Raw genomic sequence first — 18202 nt, 5'->3', positions numbered from 1 at the left:
ATGGGCACTACAATAGGACCACATGCAGAGGGCAACACGGTCCTCATCCTATGCTCGGGGTGGGCATAGTGCAGCTTTCAAGGGAGCTCAATTTGTAGTTTGTTTGTTGTTGGAAGAAATCAATAAACCACTGGGAATTTAAAAAAATGAGATGGCAAGGATTAGGAAAGGAAAGGAAAGGAAAGGAAAGGAAAGGAAAGGAAGTGTATCTCATGAGGTGGGAAAGAATGGAATAGGAAAGCGAGTTCTCCAAAAACCATGGAGCAATACCCTTCCCTCCCATGCTTAAAATCAGAGGAGACAGGGATTTAATTTGTCCAGCTTTATTCAATTGCAGCTATTTTACTTTAGCATACATATTTCTTCTACTTCTGTAAATGCCTTGAGTGCCATGGAATGCAAAACTAAACTGCAAACTTCCCAAAGCATTTCAGGCCATTTTCTGGTTTTCTTCATTTGTTAACTTGCAGCCAGCTGGTTCACAGCAAAAGAACAAGGCAGCCGAAGGCTCTTAGAAGTAGATCAGCGGATCATTTGCTGTCTTTCCTGTCTGGTAACTAGTCAGAGAGATCTTTTCACCAGACTGAGGAATTGGTTCGTAGATACGCAGGTGCATATATTCTCCCTGACCACAATCAACCTGCAGGGAAGAGAGAATATTTGGTCACTCTGAAAACTTTGCTTTTGTTGTTATCAAATGTCACAATCAAGAGTCACTAAATAGAGATACCTCCTCCCCAATATGTACAAACTGTCCAAGTCTTGGAGAACTTGGAGAATTACCTATCTTGAAAACCAGAGTTGGCCTCTTCTAAAAGTGATGTGAGACCATCTCTCTTGATCATTTTTTCAGTGGCCAGGGTACATGTTGATAGCATTTGGCTTGTGAGTCTCTGGTTTTAGGTCTCACTCGCCAGATCAGTTGACTGGACAGGGACGGAAAAGGTAGTGAACTCAACCACATGTCTGAGGGCTCAGCTGAAAGGGATCCCCAAGCCTCATGAATATTTCCAAGAAGGATACATTTGGAGTGGAGGAACGTTTGGGATCTTCACACCAAACCAAGCATCTTACATTGTTGTAGTTCAGCGTGTTGGTCAAGTTGCTACTCCTGGTAGCAGGGAGAACGGGTCTACTCTGGAGTCGGAGGGAGAACAGCAGCGTCAGCGCATTAGGGAAATCATTATGGCTCCAAGTGATACTGACACATTTCCAGGCTTCTCCGATTGTGAGATGGGGGATGGGGAAGTGAGCAGAGGTGTAAAAAGGGCTGCTCGCGAGCCAGAGTCTGAGGGGGAATTACAAAGGAAACATATTCGGGAAATACTTTGTGCACCAACAGAGGATGAAAATTTCCTTGGCTTTGAAAGGAGTTCTGGGTCTGGGAGTGATATGGAACAGGAGGAGGAATTAGATTGGACCTGTGTGCAACAAATAAGGGACATCTGTAATCAACCCACCTCCAGTGAGGAATTTGAGGGGTTCACTGGGGATTGGCAGCCAGGGGACTCTTGGCAGGATCTGAACCCTGACAATTGTTGGCAGAGGTGGAGGGATGGGCACTCAGTTGCGGGTTTGGGGGCAGCTGAGAGTGATGACGAGAGGGTGGGGAGCTCATTAAGCTCTGAGAAAGAACTTTGAGATAAAAGTGGGTTCTGTTTGGATTGCACTTCGCAGAAGGCAAAGTGTCTTTATAGGATAGAATGCTTTGTGCTGCCAATTTTCAACCTTGGGTCCTGGGCTACAGCTTCATGTGTTCCTGAACTCCTGCTTCCTCGGTGATTCCTGCGTTCCAGCCTTTGTTTACCAACGGATTGACCACGGACCGGTTTGGCAACGCTTTAGGCTTTCTGGACTTTGAACTCTTATATCTTTGTGACTGAAACATTTCTTAGTTTTGAAACCACGTTTTTCCAGCTTCTGTGACTGTGTTTTGTGCTATTTCAATTTTCAAGCAGTTTGCTTAACCTTTTGATTATTAGGCAGCACTATAATCCGGATTATATTTTTGTTACTTATACCAACTTCTTTTTGATGCCAAATCGCTTCTGAGACCCTTAGCACTGAAGTTAAGTGCTTTGTAGGTCCATTTTTATGTAATAAAGCTGTGTTTGAACCTTTATTCTGTGTCTGGCGTCGTTGCAGTAGACATACATTCTACTGCAACGCACTCTACGTGGGGTTATTATTATTTTTTATTTTTTATTTCCTATATTTATACCTTGCCTTTCTCCCCCCGGAGGGGGACTCAGGGCAGCCTAACAAAAGCATTACAGGATAGCATCATAAAAACAATCAACAGTACTATCAGAATATTAAAATATTAAAACAACAATTCAAACAATTAATTAAGACACATCCATTAAAATCCATCAAAATCCAAAACCAGTCTGGTCAATTCATTGCCATAAATTGTGTGATCTTCTTCTTGCTGCTCACTGACCCATAACTAGGTCTTGATTTTCTTTCTAAAAAATAGGAGGGAGGTGGCCAATCTGATATCTCTAGGGTGGGTGTTCCACAAACAAGAGGCCACTGCTGAGAAGGCCCTGTCCTTCTTCCCCACCAGTCGCGTTTGCAATGGCGGTGGGATCGAGAGCAGGGCCTCCCCAGATGATCTTAAGTTTTGTGATGGTTCGTACCAGGAGATACGTTCAGACAGGTAATCTGGGCCAGAGCCTGGAAGACTGCCGGAAGCTCCAACTAGTCCAATACTCGACATCCAGATTGTTCATGGGAATGGGGACAGGGAGCGCACAACTCCCTTGTTATGCCAGCTCCACTGGCTGTAAATTAGCTTCTGAGCACAATTCAAAGTGCTGATTTCAACCTACAAAACCCTTTACCTGTCCAAACATATTATCCCCTATAAACCATCAAGAGCGTAAAGATCTTCTGGAGAGGCCCTGCTCTCTGTCCTGCCACCTTCACAGTCGCGCTTGGTGGGGACAAGAAACAGGCCCTTCTCTGTGGTGGACCTCCGACTATGGAACTCTCTCCCCAATGAGGTTAGGTCTGCCCCCTCCCTCCTGACCTTCAGGAAGAAATTGAAATCCTGGCTTTGGAATCAGGTATTCACAGAGTGATAGTTGGTATAGTTGGTATAGGCTACGAGCTATTGGACCACAATGTGCGGACTGAGTTGGATGATGTTTTAACTTGCCAAATTGGCTTATATGTATTTTTAACATTTTTAACTAATTGTATTTGGATGTTGTTAAACCGTTATTTAATGTCTAGCACTGAATTTTTGCTGTTAGCTGTTCCAACTCCCTCCATGGAGGTAGAGAAGAACGGGATGTAAAAGTTTAAAATAAATAAATAAATTCTCAACCAAATTTAACGTCCCCTTCCTCCAGCCACTCTGCACTCTACATATACTACATACATGCACATACATCACAAGCCTCCAATGTAACCTCCAATATATTCATCTCCAGACACTTTTGACATATTCCTTTAACTCTAACTGTAGGCACCCACCTCCAACACACTTCAGACACTGGCACCTGTTTAGCTCATATCTACACTACAAATCCACACTCCTCATTGGGCTATGCCACCCACTCACACCCCACATACCTCCAAACAGCCCAGATGCATCCAGGCCCATAAACCATATCCAGACCTACCCACACACCTTTGACAGCCCATACAGACTCCTGAAGTCACCAAAAGGGAAGCCTTCCGAAATATGCAATTCTGGTGCAATAAATGCACACAGGATGCCACGACACTGTGGAATTCATGCAGTTTGACACCTCTTTTTAACTACCATGGCTCAATGCTTTGGAATTGTAGGAGGTGTACTTCACAAGATATCTCGACTTTACTGGCAGCACTGACCTTAATGAAGTAGTTAGTTCCTTTAACCACCTGTGTCCTGTATTCAGTAGCCTTGAAAATGGAATACTTCTTGTTTTCCTTTTGTTCTATTTCACCTTTTGTCTGAAATAAACAAAAATAGTTTCACATTTTACTTCCTGTACAGAAAAAAATGGAACAGTGTCGGAAAAAAGGTGAGATATTGTCCCATTTATGTAAGCGTTAGAAGTTGAATTTCATGGAACCCCAACGGACATTAATGAGTTTAAGCATCCATCCCAAATGCTATACTATCTCAAGATAATTTCTACCCAAAGCAAATGATGGAAATGGTCATCCCGGAAGCCTCTTCTATGCTGCCATATAAAATCCAGATTATCTGTTTTGAACTTGATTATCTGGCAGTGTAGATTCAGATAATAAGTTAAAAGCAGATAATGTGGATTATCTACTTTGATGATCTGGATTACATGGCAGTGTAAAAGGTGCCTGCGCTTGCATTCCAGTTGTTCAGAGGGTACCAGGATCCAGAGCCACCTCCCAAGCTGTGACTCTTATCTGTTGAGGTTTATGTGGTGGAAGAAGGGTCTTCCAGAAGAGATTGGGTTCTCTGAGCCAGAGGAAGAACCCATAAGAATTACTGCCGCCTTAATCACTACTCTCTAAGATGGTCTTACAGCAATTTGTCTTAGTCAGTTTTCCTAAAATACAGTTTCAATTAACTATGCTTTTCCAACCTTCTGGTAGACTCATTCACTCACCTGGTCAGCCAGCTCCTGAACTTCTGGAGTAGCAGTCGTGACTTCACTTAAGCCTCCAGGATTCATAGTGACAAGTCAGATCTGAGGAGTCTGGAAAGTCTGTGCTGTTAAATCAGAAGCAACTGTGATGTTAGTGAGTAGTCTGGCACTTTATATCCTCACGCAGAGGGGCAATTGACTCAGGAAAGAGGGTGGAATCCTGACCCATGAGGGATGAGCACATGACTGACCTTCGCTTTTGGGGGGTGATAAGTCAGCAGACCTTGCCATGTGGCCAAACATATAGCAATCATATCGGGGGGCCAGGTTGCATGCATAGCTCTTTGGAATGCAAGACCTAAACCCAACGTTAATCCCATCCATTCGAATGGGTCCATTGCAAAGAATGGGACTTTTTAGTGACCGTTAACGTCAATGGACTTCCCTGGATTAATTTATAGCAACTGAAGAGGGAGACTGGTCAGGACCTTGGCAAAGAGCGAGCAAGCAAGCTGTATATAACTCTTTCCCTCTGCTTTGTTTCCCTCGGTAAAAATTATTGACTTCTTCTGAGATCAATGTGTTTTTTGATAAAAGAGAAAGACTATACATCTTGTACTATTAGGTTTCGTGTACCAGGGACCACTTTGTACCAACCTATCACCACCTCTCAATATAAACCTTTGCCTGTTTGTTTGTACTACAAACATTCCTACATGGTTTGATGGACCTCACCTACTTCACCTAGTAGTCATCGAGTGTCTCCCAGCCAAGTACTAAACTAGGGATGACTTTTCTTAGCTTCCAATATTAGGTGGAATCTGGCACCTTTAAGGTGTTTATGCAGATGTTATTGGCTCCTGTCATGTTAAAGACCTCAATGGGCAAATTGTAAACTTGTCAGTTTAAAACAGCTATTCCGAAAAAGACTATGCCAACCATTTTATAGTAGTAACCCCTAAACCCATTTTTAAAATATTGCAAGGAAGGTGTTCCAAAAGAGAAATACAACTAATGTAGATTTACACATGTTACCGTATATAGTCAAGGATAAGCTGACCCGAATATAAGTTGAGAGACCTTATTTTACCTCAAAAAACTGAGAAAACATATTGACTTGAGTATGACTCAAGGGTGGGATATGCAGCAGCTACTGGTACATTTCAAAGTAAAAATAGATACCAATAAAATTATAGTAATTGAGGCATCGGTAAGTTAAATGTTTTTGAATATTTACATACACCTGTAATTTAAGACTGTCCAGTTCTACGTATTGTCGAAGGCTTTCATGGGCAGAATCCCTGGGTTGTTGTAGGTTTTTTTCAGGGTATATGGCTATCTTGTAGAAGCATTCTCTTCTAACGTTTCGCCTGCATCTATGACAAGCATCCTCAGAGGTTGTGAGGTCTTTTGGAACTAGAAAAACTGGGTTTTTATATCTGTGGAAGGTCCAGGGTGGGAGAAAGAACTCTTGTCTGTTGGAGCTAGGTGTGAATGTTTCAACTGGCCATGGTAACTCACTATCCTCAACTGGCTTTCCCACTACACCTTTCAACCATCTAAGGTCCCTTCCACACAGCCCTATATCCCAGAATATCAAGGCAGAACATCCCACGATATCTGCTTTGAACTGAGATATATGGCAGTGTGGACTCAGATAATACAATTATTGTGGGATTATCTGCCTTGATATTCTGGGTTATATGGCTGTGTGGAAGGGCCCTTATTGAGGTTTTACCCTTCATATCCTTGCCTCTTCTACACAAATTATGCTGTATTCATTGAGATGTCACACACTCTGGGAAGAGCTGGGTTCAAATCCCCAGTCAGAGATCAAGCTGATATCAATGGGTTACCCAATGGGTTACCCAGATACCAATGGGTTACCCTGGTTCAGCTGTACTCTTTCAGTCTAATCTGTCTCATAGGTTTGCTGTGATTATAAAGTGAGGGAGAGAACTGCAGCTTAGAAAATATTACTTTTTGGTCTATAAGTCCTAAAATCCCCAAACTGTAGCCATAGACTGAAAAACATTTTTTTGAAAGCTCTGGACAAAGCATTCTGGTGTGAAGTCTATTTCAAAACATAGTACATTTTGGGTTGTTATAGGTTTTTTTCGGGCTATATGGCCATGTTCTAGAGGCATTCTCTCCTGACATTTCGCCTGCATCTATGGCAAACATCCTCAGAGGTTGTGAGGTCTGTTGGAAGTAGGAAAATGGGTTTATATATCTGTGGAATGACCAGGGTGGGACAAAGGACTCTTGTCTGTTGGAGCTAGGTGTGAATGTTTCAACTGGCCAGCTTGATTAGCATTTGATGGCCTGGCAGTTTTTTAGTGTAGCTTGTTAGTGCCTAGGGGATTTTTTTTTTGTTTCCTCTCTGGGGAGCTTTTTCAGCCTAAAAAAAGGGCTGAAAAACTTGGCTTATACTCGGATATAGACGGTAACTCACTATCCTCAACTGGCTTTCCCACTACACTTTTCAACCATCTAAGGGCCCTTCCACACAGCCCTATATCCCAGAATATCAAGGCAGAAAATCCCACAATATCTGCTTTGAACTGGGATATATGGCAGTGTGGACTCAGATAATCCAATTATTGTGGGATTTTCTGCCTTGATATTCTGGGATATAGGGCTGTGTGGAAGAGCTTTCATTTACTTTGATCAAAATATTTTAATCATTTCTACTCAGGCCCCTTCCACACTATATATCCCAGGGTCTGATCCCAGATTATCTGTTTATCCCAGATTATCTGGCAGTGTAGACTTATTTAATCCAATTCAAAGCAGATATCACCTACAAAGCCCTAAACGGTTTGGGACCCACCTACCTTCGTGACCGTATCTCTTTCCATGAACCAACCCAAGCCCTTCAATCTTTGGAGGAGTCCCTCCTTTTGCCCCTGCCAGTCTCACAAGTTCGTCTTGTGAGCACAAGGGAGAGAGCCTTCTCCTCTGTGGCTCCCCAACTTTGGAACTCACTACCTTTGTCTTTGAATTAGTCTAGGAGAAAGATGGCACCAGTATGGAGCCGATCGGTTGACCCGCGGATACAGAGACCCAGTGGGTTTCCGTATCCGCGGTTCAAAGGAACACAGTTTTGGCCTCCCTGGGACACTGTAGCAGCATCCTGGGCAAGCTGGCAGTGATCTGCAGCTCAGGAAAGGAAGGGTTCATGTTAGAGAGTGTTCGAGACAGTCAAAGGACACAATGTATCACTCTGGAGAGAAAAAGTTGTAAGTTAAAGAAACTTTTATTGGGGGATTGTTACAAGGACAGGGTAAGGTCAGTGAAAAAGGAAAGGGATAGGAAAACATCCCTTGGTTGAAAGTGCTGCTGAAGCCACAGTCCCTTGGCTTTCATCAGGTCCATGGTCCCAGGAACTGCGGAACTCACTGCTGTGCAGTCAGATCAGCCTGAAAGCGAGGGCCTGTGAGCTCATCCTCATTAGGATTGTTCAATATTCTGGCATACTCAAGAAAGAGTGTGGAATGATTGCATTTTAATTCATTAGTGATAATTACATGATTGACCTTTGCTTTTGAGCTGTATTAAGTCAGCAGGCCTTGCCATATTGCCCAAAATCAGCAGAAAAGTAAATCGGAGGTGAGGCCAAGTTGCTTGCTTTGCAATGCAAGTGCAAAATCCAATGTCAGCCCCTTCTGATTCGAATGGGGCTATTAGAAAAATGGGATTGTTTAGCAACCATCAATTTCAATGGGTTTCCCCGGTGGGGATTCATGTATAGCAGTTGAAGAGGGAAAATGGTCAGGATCTTGGTGAATATAACTCTTTCCTTTGCTTTGTTTTCCTCAGTAACAATTATTATCCCCTTTTTGGACTGGTGTTTGTTCTGGTAAAAGAGAAAGGCTGCTTATATCCTCATGGACAAATCGTCCATGAGGATATAATCCAGACCGATGTTCATCAAAATTTCATCGTACAATATAAAATAGGTTGCTTACCAATGTACTCTGTATTTGATGAACAAGTGAAACCTATTTCTATTAAAACCATTTACTTGACAGTAATGCAGGAAACTGAGGGCCCTTCCAGCGAGGCCTTATATCCCAGGATCTGATTCCAGGTTTTCTGCTTTATACTGGATTATATGAGTCCCCACTGCCAAATAATCTGGGATAAACAGAAAACCTGGGTTCAGATTCTGGGATATAGGGGGTGTCTAGAAGGACCCTAGAATTTAGGAATTGGGAACTGGAATTGCCACAGGACCTTTTCTTTTGGGCAAGGATGAGGTAGTGGGTCTTGTCATATTGCTCAATGCAATCTTTAAGCGCATGTTAAGGAGTTGCAGGGATGCCCTGTCTGTGCAAACATTTACTTGTGGCTCAAAAGATCGCTCAACAGCAATGGCAACCTCTGAGTCAGACTGCCAGGTGATATGAAGGACTGAATTGTGTCATTTTATAAAACAATGAGAAATCTTTCTTAACTAAAGTTGCTATATTTCTCCTATTCACTTGGAACGTGTGAATAAAGTTGCCCAAGCTCTTTGTGATTTCGTAATGATCTGTGTCGATTTTTGTGTCCTGTGAAAAACAAGATGCTTCATTCCTTGGACTCAGTAGACGATTGTCAAGTTATTAATTTCTCATTACATATAGACAACTGATAGGCATGTGATAAAACTCAAGAATGATCCAATAATAATAATAATAATAATAATAATAATAATAATCTTTATTTATACCTCACCTTTCCGCCCGTGGGGACTCAAGGCTAACACTTCACACTAGACAATTATAAAAAGTGCAATACAAAAGTTTAAAAACAATTAAATAATAACTGGGTGGATTTTTTTGGGTTTTTTTGTCGTGTCAGGAGCGACTTGAGAAACTGCAAGTCACTTCTGGTATGAGAGAATTGGCCGTCTGCAAGTACGTTGCCCAGGGGACGCCCGGATGATTTGATGCTTTTATCATCCTTGTGGGAGGCTTCTCTCATGTCCCCATATGAGGAACTGGAGCTGATAGAGGGAGCTCATCCGCCTCTCCCCGGATTCGAACCTGCGACCTGTCGGTCTTCAGTCCTGCCGGCACAGGGGTTTAACCCACTGCGCCACCGGGGTAGTGTGGTAAAACAGAATTAAAATACAATAGGTACACTACAATTGACTTTAAAACACATATCACTCCCCCACCCCAATCTCACCCAACCTTCCCAAAGCCTGCCCCTGTGTAGATAGGTAGCAGTGAACTAGCATACCACAAAACACTGCATTGTTGTTTCTGTAAGGCTGGATCTAGACTGCCATATAAAATCCACTTTGAACTGGATTACATGGCAGTGTAGACTCATATAATCCCATTCAAAGCAGACAATGTGGCTTATCTGATTTGATAATGTGTAGTATATGGCAGTATAGATCTAGCCGCAGAGGATTTTGCATGTGAGAAGTAGAACCTGGAAATCTACATTTAATCTACTGATTACCATTATAACCCCAAACTCCCAATAGTTATTTCTCATTGCAGTTATTTCTCACACCCCTACACACATTTCAGCCAAAGCTTACTACCATCTTCGGCTGATACGCCAACTGTGCCCCTTCCCAGATTTGGAGGACCTGAAGATGGTAGTGCACGCGCTGTATCTTCAATGTTGGACTTCTGCAATGCACTTTACTTTGGGCTATCTTTGTACCAAGTTCAGAAACTCCAGTGGGTTCAATATATGGCAGACAGGTTGGTTACAAGAACATCCAGGAGTCCTCATATCACGCCTATACTGAAGTCATTCCCCTGGTTGCCAATTCGTTTCCGGGCAAAATGCAAGGTGTTGGTTTTGATACTTAAAGCTTTACATGGTTTGGGTTCAGTTATCCAGTGAAAACAATTCAATTTGAGGTATAATTTTTATAAATGGGGATGCACTTTTATTGACTTTCCTTCCATGGCAAAACACGCTCCTTGAACATAAAAGAACATCATTTATCTTCTATCTCAATCATTTTTCTGTCTGCCATCATTTGATTAATTTATATTCGGATGCTCATTTGGGAGAAAGCCAAATGCATTTAACAGCAACTTTAGTTATGACATATTTATCATAGTTTTATGAAACAACACAATGCAGTCCTTCAGATTACCTGGAAATCTGACTCACAGGCTGCTATTGCAGTTGAGCTATCTTTTGAGCCACAGGTAAATGTTTGCACAGACAGAGGAGCATACAGAGGAGCATCCTTGCAACTCCTGAAATAGATCTGCTTTTGGGAAGGCATGTTGCCTTGTCACTGCTCAAAAGAGAAGGTCAACTATGTGATCATCACTCATGGATCAAGGTTTCATACTCTCTTGCAGCAATTCCAGTTCCTGATTCCTAAAGTTGGGTTTTCTGTGTTGCTATCAAATAAATGTTTTAATTGGACACTTGTATAACAAATCAAGGGCACATTATCAGGCAACTAATTTTATATTGGGGCCCCCGGTGGCGCAGTGGGTTAAAGCACTGAGCTGCTGAGCTTGTTGGCCGAAAGGTCGCAGGTTCGATTCCAGGGAGCGGCATGAGCTTCCGCTGTCAGCCCTAGCTTCTGCCAACCTAGCAGTTCGAAAACATGCAAATGTGAGTAGATCAATAGGTACCGCTCCGGCGGTCATGCTGGCCACATGACCTTGGAGGTGTCTATGGACAACGCTGGCTCTTCGGCTTAGAAATGGAGATGAGCACCACACCCCAGAGTCAGACATGACTGGACTTAATGTCAGGGGACAACCTTTACCTTTAATTTTATATTGTACATCTAGCATATATGTCCAACATTGTCCATGTTTCCATTTTCTTTGTTACTCTTTCTTTTCCTCCTCCGCTTCCCTTCTACACCTTTTTTTTCTCTGCCCCCTTCTACACTGCCATAAAAAATCCAGATTATCTGCTTTGAATGGGATTATATGGCAGTGTAGACACAGATAATCCAGTTCAATTGAGAGAATGTGGATTATTGGCTTATATAATCTGAATTATTTGGCAGTGTAGAAGGGGGCTCTCTTTTCTTCCATTCTTTCCTTCTTCCCTTGCTGTACCTCATACACCCTAGCTCTTCCTTCCTTCCTTCCTTCCTTCCTTCCTTCCTTCCTTCCTTCCTTCCTCTTTCCTTTCCTTTAATTAGTTTCCCAAAGATCTGGTAAGTGGCTGCTGTGAAATATGTTGAATATTTTTATACTCCAGAACTTTTAATTCTGTTGTTTGTGATTTACTTTATTCAAAAAAGAATCTTTTAATATCAGGTGTGATTCACTTAACAGTTGGTGAAGTAAATCTGAGGCTCCTTCCACACTGCCCTATATCCCAGGGCCTGATGCCAGATTAATATAATCATCATCATCATCATCATCATCATCTTTATTTATACCCCGCCACTATCTCCCCAATGGGAACTCGGAGCGTCTTACATGGGGCCAAGCCCGGACAACATATTACAACAAAAATAAAATCAAGACATAAACAACAAGCAACATCATCAAAATTACATAGAAAAAAGAAAAAGGAAAAAATATGAATACAGTAACAAAATAACATTACAGTAAACACAATCACAGTGACAGTGGGTAGGCCACATGTACAGGATAAAATGTTTACAAAACTCTAATGAGATAATAATAGGAGCAAGTTATTTGCAGGGAGCTCATAAAGAAACACAGGGCTGTGAACTAAACTTCCCATTTGGGGGGGCGTGTACTCCAGTGACAGAAACATTGAGTTCCAAAGTCAGGGAGCCACAGAGGAGAAGGCTCTCTCCCTTGTGCTCACAAGACAAGCTTGTTAGACTGGCAGGGGTGAAAGGAGGGACTCCCTGAACATCGAAGGGCCTGGGTTGGTTCATGGAGAGAGATATGGTCACGAAGGTAGGCGGGTCCAAACCGTTTAGGGCTTTATAGGTGATATCTGCTTTGAATTGGATTAAATGAGTCTACACTGCCAGATAATCTGGGATAAACAGATAATCTGGGATCAGACCCTGGGATATATAGTGTGGAAGGGGCCTGAGTAGAAATGATTAAAATATTTTGATCAAAGTAAATGAAAGCCCTTCCACGTAGCCCTATATTCCAGAATATTAAGGCATAAAATTATCTGAGTCCACACTGCCATATATCCCAATTCAAAGCAGATATCGTGGGATTTTCTGCCTTGATATTCTGGGATATAGGGCTGTGTGGAAGGGCCCTTAGATGGTTGAAAAGTGTAGTGGGAAAACCAGTTGAGGATAGTGAGTTACCATCTATATCCGAGTATAAGCCAAGTTTTTCAGCCCTTTTTTAGGCTGATAAAGCTCCCCAGAGAGGAAACAAAAAATTCCCCCAGGCACGAACAAGCTACACTAAAAAAAAAAACTGCCAGGTCATCAAATGCTAATCAAGGTGGCCAATTGAAACATTCACACCTAGCTCCAACAGACAAGTGTTCTTTCTCCCACCCTGGACCTTCCACAGATATAAAAACCCAGTTTTTCTAGTTCCAAAAGACCTCACAACCTCTGAGGATGCTTGCCATAGATGCAGGCGAAATGTTAGGAGAGAATGCCTCTAGAACATGGCCATATAGCCTGAAAAAACCTACAACAACCCAGTGATTCTGGCCAAGAAAACCTTTGACAGTACATAGAACTGGACAGCCTTAAATTACAGGTGTATGTAAATATTCAAACACATTTAACCTACCGATGTCTCAATTAATATAATTTTATTGGTATTTATTTTTACTTTGAAATTTACTTTGAAACCAGTAGCTGCTGCATAGCCCACCCTTGACTTATACTCGAGTCAATACGTTTTCTCAGTTTTTTGTGGTAAAATAAGGTCTTTCAACTTATATTCGGGTCAGCTTATACTCAACTATATACGGTAACATGGGTAAATCTACATTAGTTGTTTCTCTTTTAGAACACTTTCCTTGCAATATTTTAAAAATGGGTTTGGGGTTACTACTATGAAATGGTTGGCATAGTCCTTTTCGGAATAGCTGTTTTAAACTGACAAGCTTACAATTCGCCCATTGGGGTCTTAAACATGACAGGAGCCAATAACATCTGCATAAACACCTTAAAGGTGCCAGATTCCACCTGATCTTGGAAGCTAAGAGAAGTCATCCCTAGTTTAGTACTAGGATGAGAGACAGTCAATGACTACTAGGTGCTGTAGGTGAGATCCATCAAACCGTGTAGGAGCGTTTGTAGTACAAACAAACAGGCATACGTTTATATTGAGAGATGGTGATAGGTTGGTACAAAGTGGTCTCTGGTTCACGAAACCTTTACCTTTTAGTACAAGATGTATGCAGTCTTTCTCTTTTATCAAAACACACATTGATCTCAGAAGAAGTCAATAATTTTTACCGAGGGAAACAAAGCAGAGGGAAAGAGTTATATACAGCTTGCTTGCTCACTCTTTGCCAAGATCCTGACCAGTCTCCCTCTTTGGTTGCTAATCAAGAGAAGCCCATTGACGTTAACGGTCACTAAAAAGTCCCATTCTTTGCAATGGACCTATTCTAATGTTGGGTTTAGGTCTTGCATTCCAAAGAGCTATGCATGCAACCGGGCCCCCCATATGATTGCTATATGTTTGGCAACATGGCAAGGTCTGCTGACTTATCACTCCCCAAAAGCGAAGGTCAGTCATGTGCTCATCCCTCATCATGGGTCAGGATTCCACACTCTTTCCTGAGTCAATTGCCCCTCTGCGTGAGGATATAAAGTGCCAGACTACTCACTAACATCACAGTTGCTTCGGATTTAACGGCACAGACTTTCCGGACTCCTCAGATCTGACTTGTCACCATGAGTACTGGAGGCTTAACCAAAGTCATACCTGCTACTCCAAAAGTTCAGGAGCTGGCTGACCAGGTGAGTGAATGAGTCTACTAGAAGGTTGAAAAAGCATAGTTAAATGAAACGGTATTTTAGGAAAACTGGCAAAGACAGGTTGCTGTAAGACCATTTTAGAGAGTAGTGATTAAGGCGGCAGTAATTCTTATGGGTGCTTCCTCTGGCTCAGAGAACCCAATCTCTTCTGGAAGACCCTTCTTCCACCACATAAACCTCAACAGATAAGAATCACAGCTTGGGAGGTGGCTCTGGATCCTGGTATCCTCTGAACAACTGGAATGCAAGCCCAGTCACCTTTTACACTGCCATGTAATCCAGATCATCAAAGTAGATAATCCACATTATCTGCTTTTAACTTATTATCTGAATCTACACTGCTAGATAATCCAGTCCAAAGCAGATAATCTGGATTTTATATGGCAGCGTAGAAGGGGCCTCCAGGAAGACCATTTCCATCATTTACTTTGGCTTGAAATTATCTTGAGATAGTATAGCATTTGGGGTGGGTGCTTAAACTCATTAATGTCCGGTGGGGTTTCATGAAATTCAACTTCTAATGTTTACATAAATGGGACGATATCTCACCTTTTTCCTGACACTGTTCTATTCTTTTCTGTACAGGAAGTAAAATGTGTACCTATTCTTGTTAATTTCAGACAAAAGGTGAAATAGAACAAAAGGAAAACAAGAAGTATTCCATTTTCAAGGCTACTGAATACTGTACACAGGTGGTTGATGGAATTAACTACTTCATTAAGGTCAGTGCTGCCAGTAAAGTCAAGATATCTTGTGAAGTACACCTCCTACAATTCCAAAGCATTGAACGTGGTAGTTAAAAAGAGGTGTCAAACTGCATGAATTCCACAGTGTCCATGCATCCTGGATGCATTTATTCCACCTGGATTGCATATTTCTGAAGGCTGTCAAAAGTGTGTGGGTAGGTCTGGATATGGTTTATGTGCCTGGATGTTTCTGGGCTGTTTGGAGGTATCGTTGGCATAGCCCAATGAGGAGTGTGGATTTGTGGTGTAGATATGGGCTAAATAGGTGCCAGTGCCTGAAGTGTGTTCGGGTTGGGCGCTTACAGTTAGAGTTAAAGGAATATGACAAGAGTGTCTGGAGATTAATAGACTAGAGGTTACATGTGCTTGTGATGTGTGTGCATGTATGTAGTATATGTGGGGGTGTGGGTTAGTGAGGGTGTGTGTGTGTGTGTGTTTGGAGTGGCTGGAGGAAGGGGACATTAAATGGGGTTGAGAATTTATTTATTTATTTTAAACTTTTACATCCCGTTCTTCTCTACCTCCGTGGAGGGACTCAGAATGACTAACAGCAAAAATTCAATCCTAGACAATAAATAACAGTTTAAAAACACCCAAATAGAATTAGTTAAAAATGTTAAAAATACATATAAACCAATTTGCCAAGTTAAAACATCATCCAACTCAGTCCGCACATTGTGGTCCAATAGCTCGTAGCCTATACTGGTACAAACTATCACTCTGTGAATGCCTGATTCCAAAGCCAGGATTTCAATTTCTTCCTGAAGGTCAGGAGGGAGGGGGCAGACCTAACCTCATTGGGGAGAGAGTTCCATAGTCGGAGGTCCACCACAGAGAAGGCCCTGTCTCTCGTCCCCACCAAGTGCCACTGTGAAGGTGGCAGGACCGAGAGCAGGGCCTCTCTGGAAGATCTTAAAGCTTTTGATGGTTTATAGGGGAGAATACGTTTAGACAGGTAAACTGGGCCAGAACCGTAAAGGGTTTTGTAGGTTAAAATCAGCACTTTGAATTGTGCTCGGAAGCTAATTGACAGCCAGTGGAGCTGGCGTAACAAGGGAGTTGTGCGCTCCCTGTCCCCGCTCCCATGAGCAATCTGGATGACGAGCATTGGATTAGTTGGAGCTTCCGGGCAGTCTTCCAGGCTCTGGCCCAGATTACCTGTCCAAACGTATCTCCTGGTATGAACCATCATGAAACTTAAGATCATCTGGGGAGGCCCTGCTCTCGATCCCACCGCCATCGCAAACACGACTGGTAGGGACGAGGGACAGGGCCTTCTCAGCAGTGGCCTCCCATATGTGGAACGCCCTCCCTAGAGATATCAGATTGGCCACCTCCCCCCTGTCTTTTAGAAAGAAAATCAAGACCTGGTTATGGGACCAAGCGTTTGATCAGTGAGCAGCAAGAAGAAAAGATCACACAATTTATGGCAATGAATTGACAGGACTGGTTTTGGATTTTGATGGATTTTAACGGATGTGTCTTAATTAATTGTTTGAATTGTTGTTTCAATATTTTAATATTCTGATAGTACTGTTGATTGTTTTTATGATGCTATCATCTTGTAATGCTTTTGTTAGGCTGCCCTGAGTCCCCCTCTGGGGGGGGGGGGGGGGAGGCAGGGTATAAATATAGGGGAGAAAGGAGGGGTATAAATATAGGAAATAAAAAATATAAATAAATAAATAAATAACCCAAGTAGAGTGCGTTGCAGTAGAATGTAAGGTGCTTGGTTTGGTGAGAAGATCCCAAACGTTCCTCCACTCCGAATGTATCCTTCTTGGAAATATTCACATAGCTTACGGATCCCTTTCAACTGAGCCGTCAGACATGTGGTTGAGTTCAGTACCTTTCCCGTCCCTGTCCAGTCATCTGGTCCGGTGAGTGAGACCTAAAACCAGAGACTCACAAGCCAAATGCTATCAACATGTACCCTGGCCACTGAAAAGACGATCAAGAGAGATGGTCTCACATCACTTTTAAAAGAGGCCAACTTTGGTTTTCAAGATAGGTAATTCTCCAAGTTCTCCAAGACTTGGACAGTTTGTACAGATTGGGGAGGAGGTATCTCTATTTAGTGACTCTTGATTGTGACATTTGATAACAACAAAAGCAAAGTTTTCAGAGTGACCGGTTATTCTCTCTTCTCTGCAGGTTGATTGTGGTCAGGGAGAATATCTGCACCTGCGTATCTACCAACCCCTTCCTCAGTCCGGTGAAAAGATCTCTCTGACTAGTTACCAGACAGGAAAGACAGCAGATGATCCGCTGATCTACTTCTAAGAGCCTTCTACTGCCTTGTTCTTTTGCTGTGAACCAGTTGGCGGCAGATTAACAAATGAAGAAAACCAGAAAATGGCCTGAAATGTTTTGGGAAGTTTGCAGTTTAGTTTTGCATTCCATGGCACTCAAGGTGTTAACATTAGTAGGAGAAATATGTATGCTAAAGTAAAATAGTGGCAATTGAATAAAGCTGGGCAAATTAAATCCCCGTCTCCTCTGATTTTAAGCATGGGAGGGAAGGATATTGCTCCAAAGTTTTTGGAGAACTCGGTTTCCTATTCCATTCTTACCCACCTCATGAGATATACTTCTCTTTCTTTCCTTTCCTAATCCTTGCCATCTCAGTTTTTAAAAATTCCCAGTGATTTGTTGATTTCTTCCAACAATTTCAACCATTCAGCACGAAGCTCTATATTTCCTATTAAAATGGTATTATTTTCCTCAATGAGTCATGTCTGCTTTGAGTCCCCCCAGGGGTGAGAAAGGCAGTAAATAAATACTGTAAAAATAAATAATAATGTCGGCTCCTGGACAAATGACTGCAGTTGACATCCATTCCAGCTCAAATGAAATAAACATCCCGGTGGGTTTTTTTCTTGATTTATTGGGAAAATTAGGGGAAAATCTTTCTGGGTGTCTTCTGTCTCACCAGGGGTCCGGATCCTCTTTTACTGGTCTGGCTGGCCTCTGCCTTGGCAGGGTCCCCCAAATTCATGTTC

General features: G+C 42.3%; 2 protein-coding genes across 2 annotated transcripts; one reads left to right on the top strand and one right to left on the bottom strand.

Moving 5' to 3' along the window:
* Positions 1 to 254: 254 nt before the first annotated feature.
* On the bottom strand, positions 255 to 4790 carry LOC132766562 (cystatin-A-like). Its single transcript, XM_067465559.1, has 3 exons — positions 4587 to 4790; positions 3847 to 3948; positions 255 to 640 (listed from the first exon to the last, which is right to left on the bottom strand). Exons 1-3 carry the CDS (start codon positions 4650 to 4652, stop codon positions 512 to 514), a joined length of 297 nt encoding a protein of 98 aa, XP_067321660.1. The 5' UTR covers positions 4653 to 4790; the 3' UTR covers positions 255 to 511.
* A 9448-nt stretch (positions 4791 to 14238) lies between these two features.
* Positions 14239 to 17657, top strand: LOC132766563 (cystatin-A-like). The gene is made up of 3 exons (XM_067465558.1): positions 14239 to 14436; positions 15075 to 15176; positions 17355 to 17657. Exons 1-3 carry the CDS (start codon positions 14371 to 14373, stop codon positions 17481 to 17483), a joined length of 297 nt encoding a protein of 98 aa, XP_067321659.1. The 5' UTR covers positions 14239 to 14370; the 3' UTR covers positions 17484 to 17657.
* Positions 17658 to 18202: the final 545 nt, after the last annotated feature.

This window comes from Anolis sagrei, chromosome 2 (genome assembly GCF_037176765.1).
Source record: "Anolis sagrei isolate rAnoSag1 chromosome 2, rAnoSag1.mat, whole genome shotgun sequence".
Lineage (NCBI taxonomy): Eukaryota > Metazoa > Chordata > Lepidosauria > Squamata > Dactyloidae > Anolis > Anolis sagrei.
This window is presented reverse-complemented; position numbering and strand designations above follow the sequence as displayed.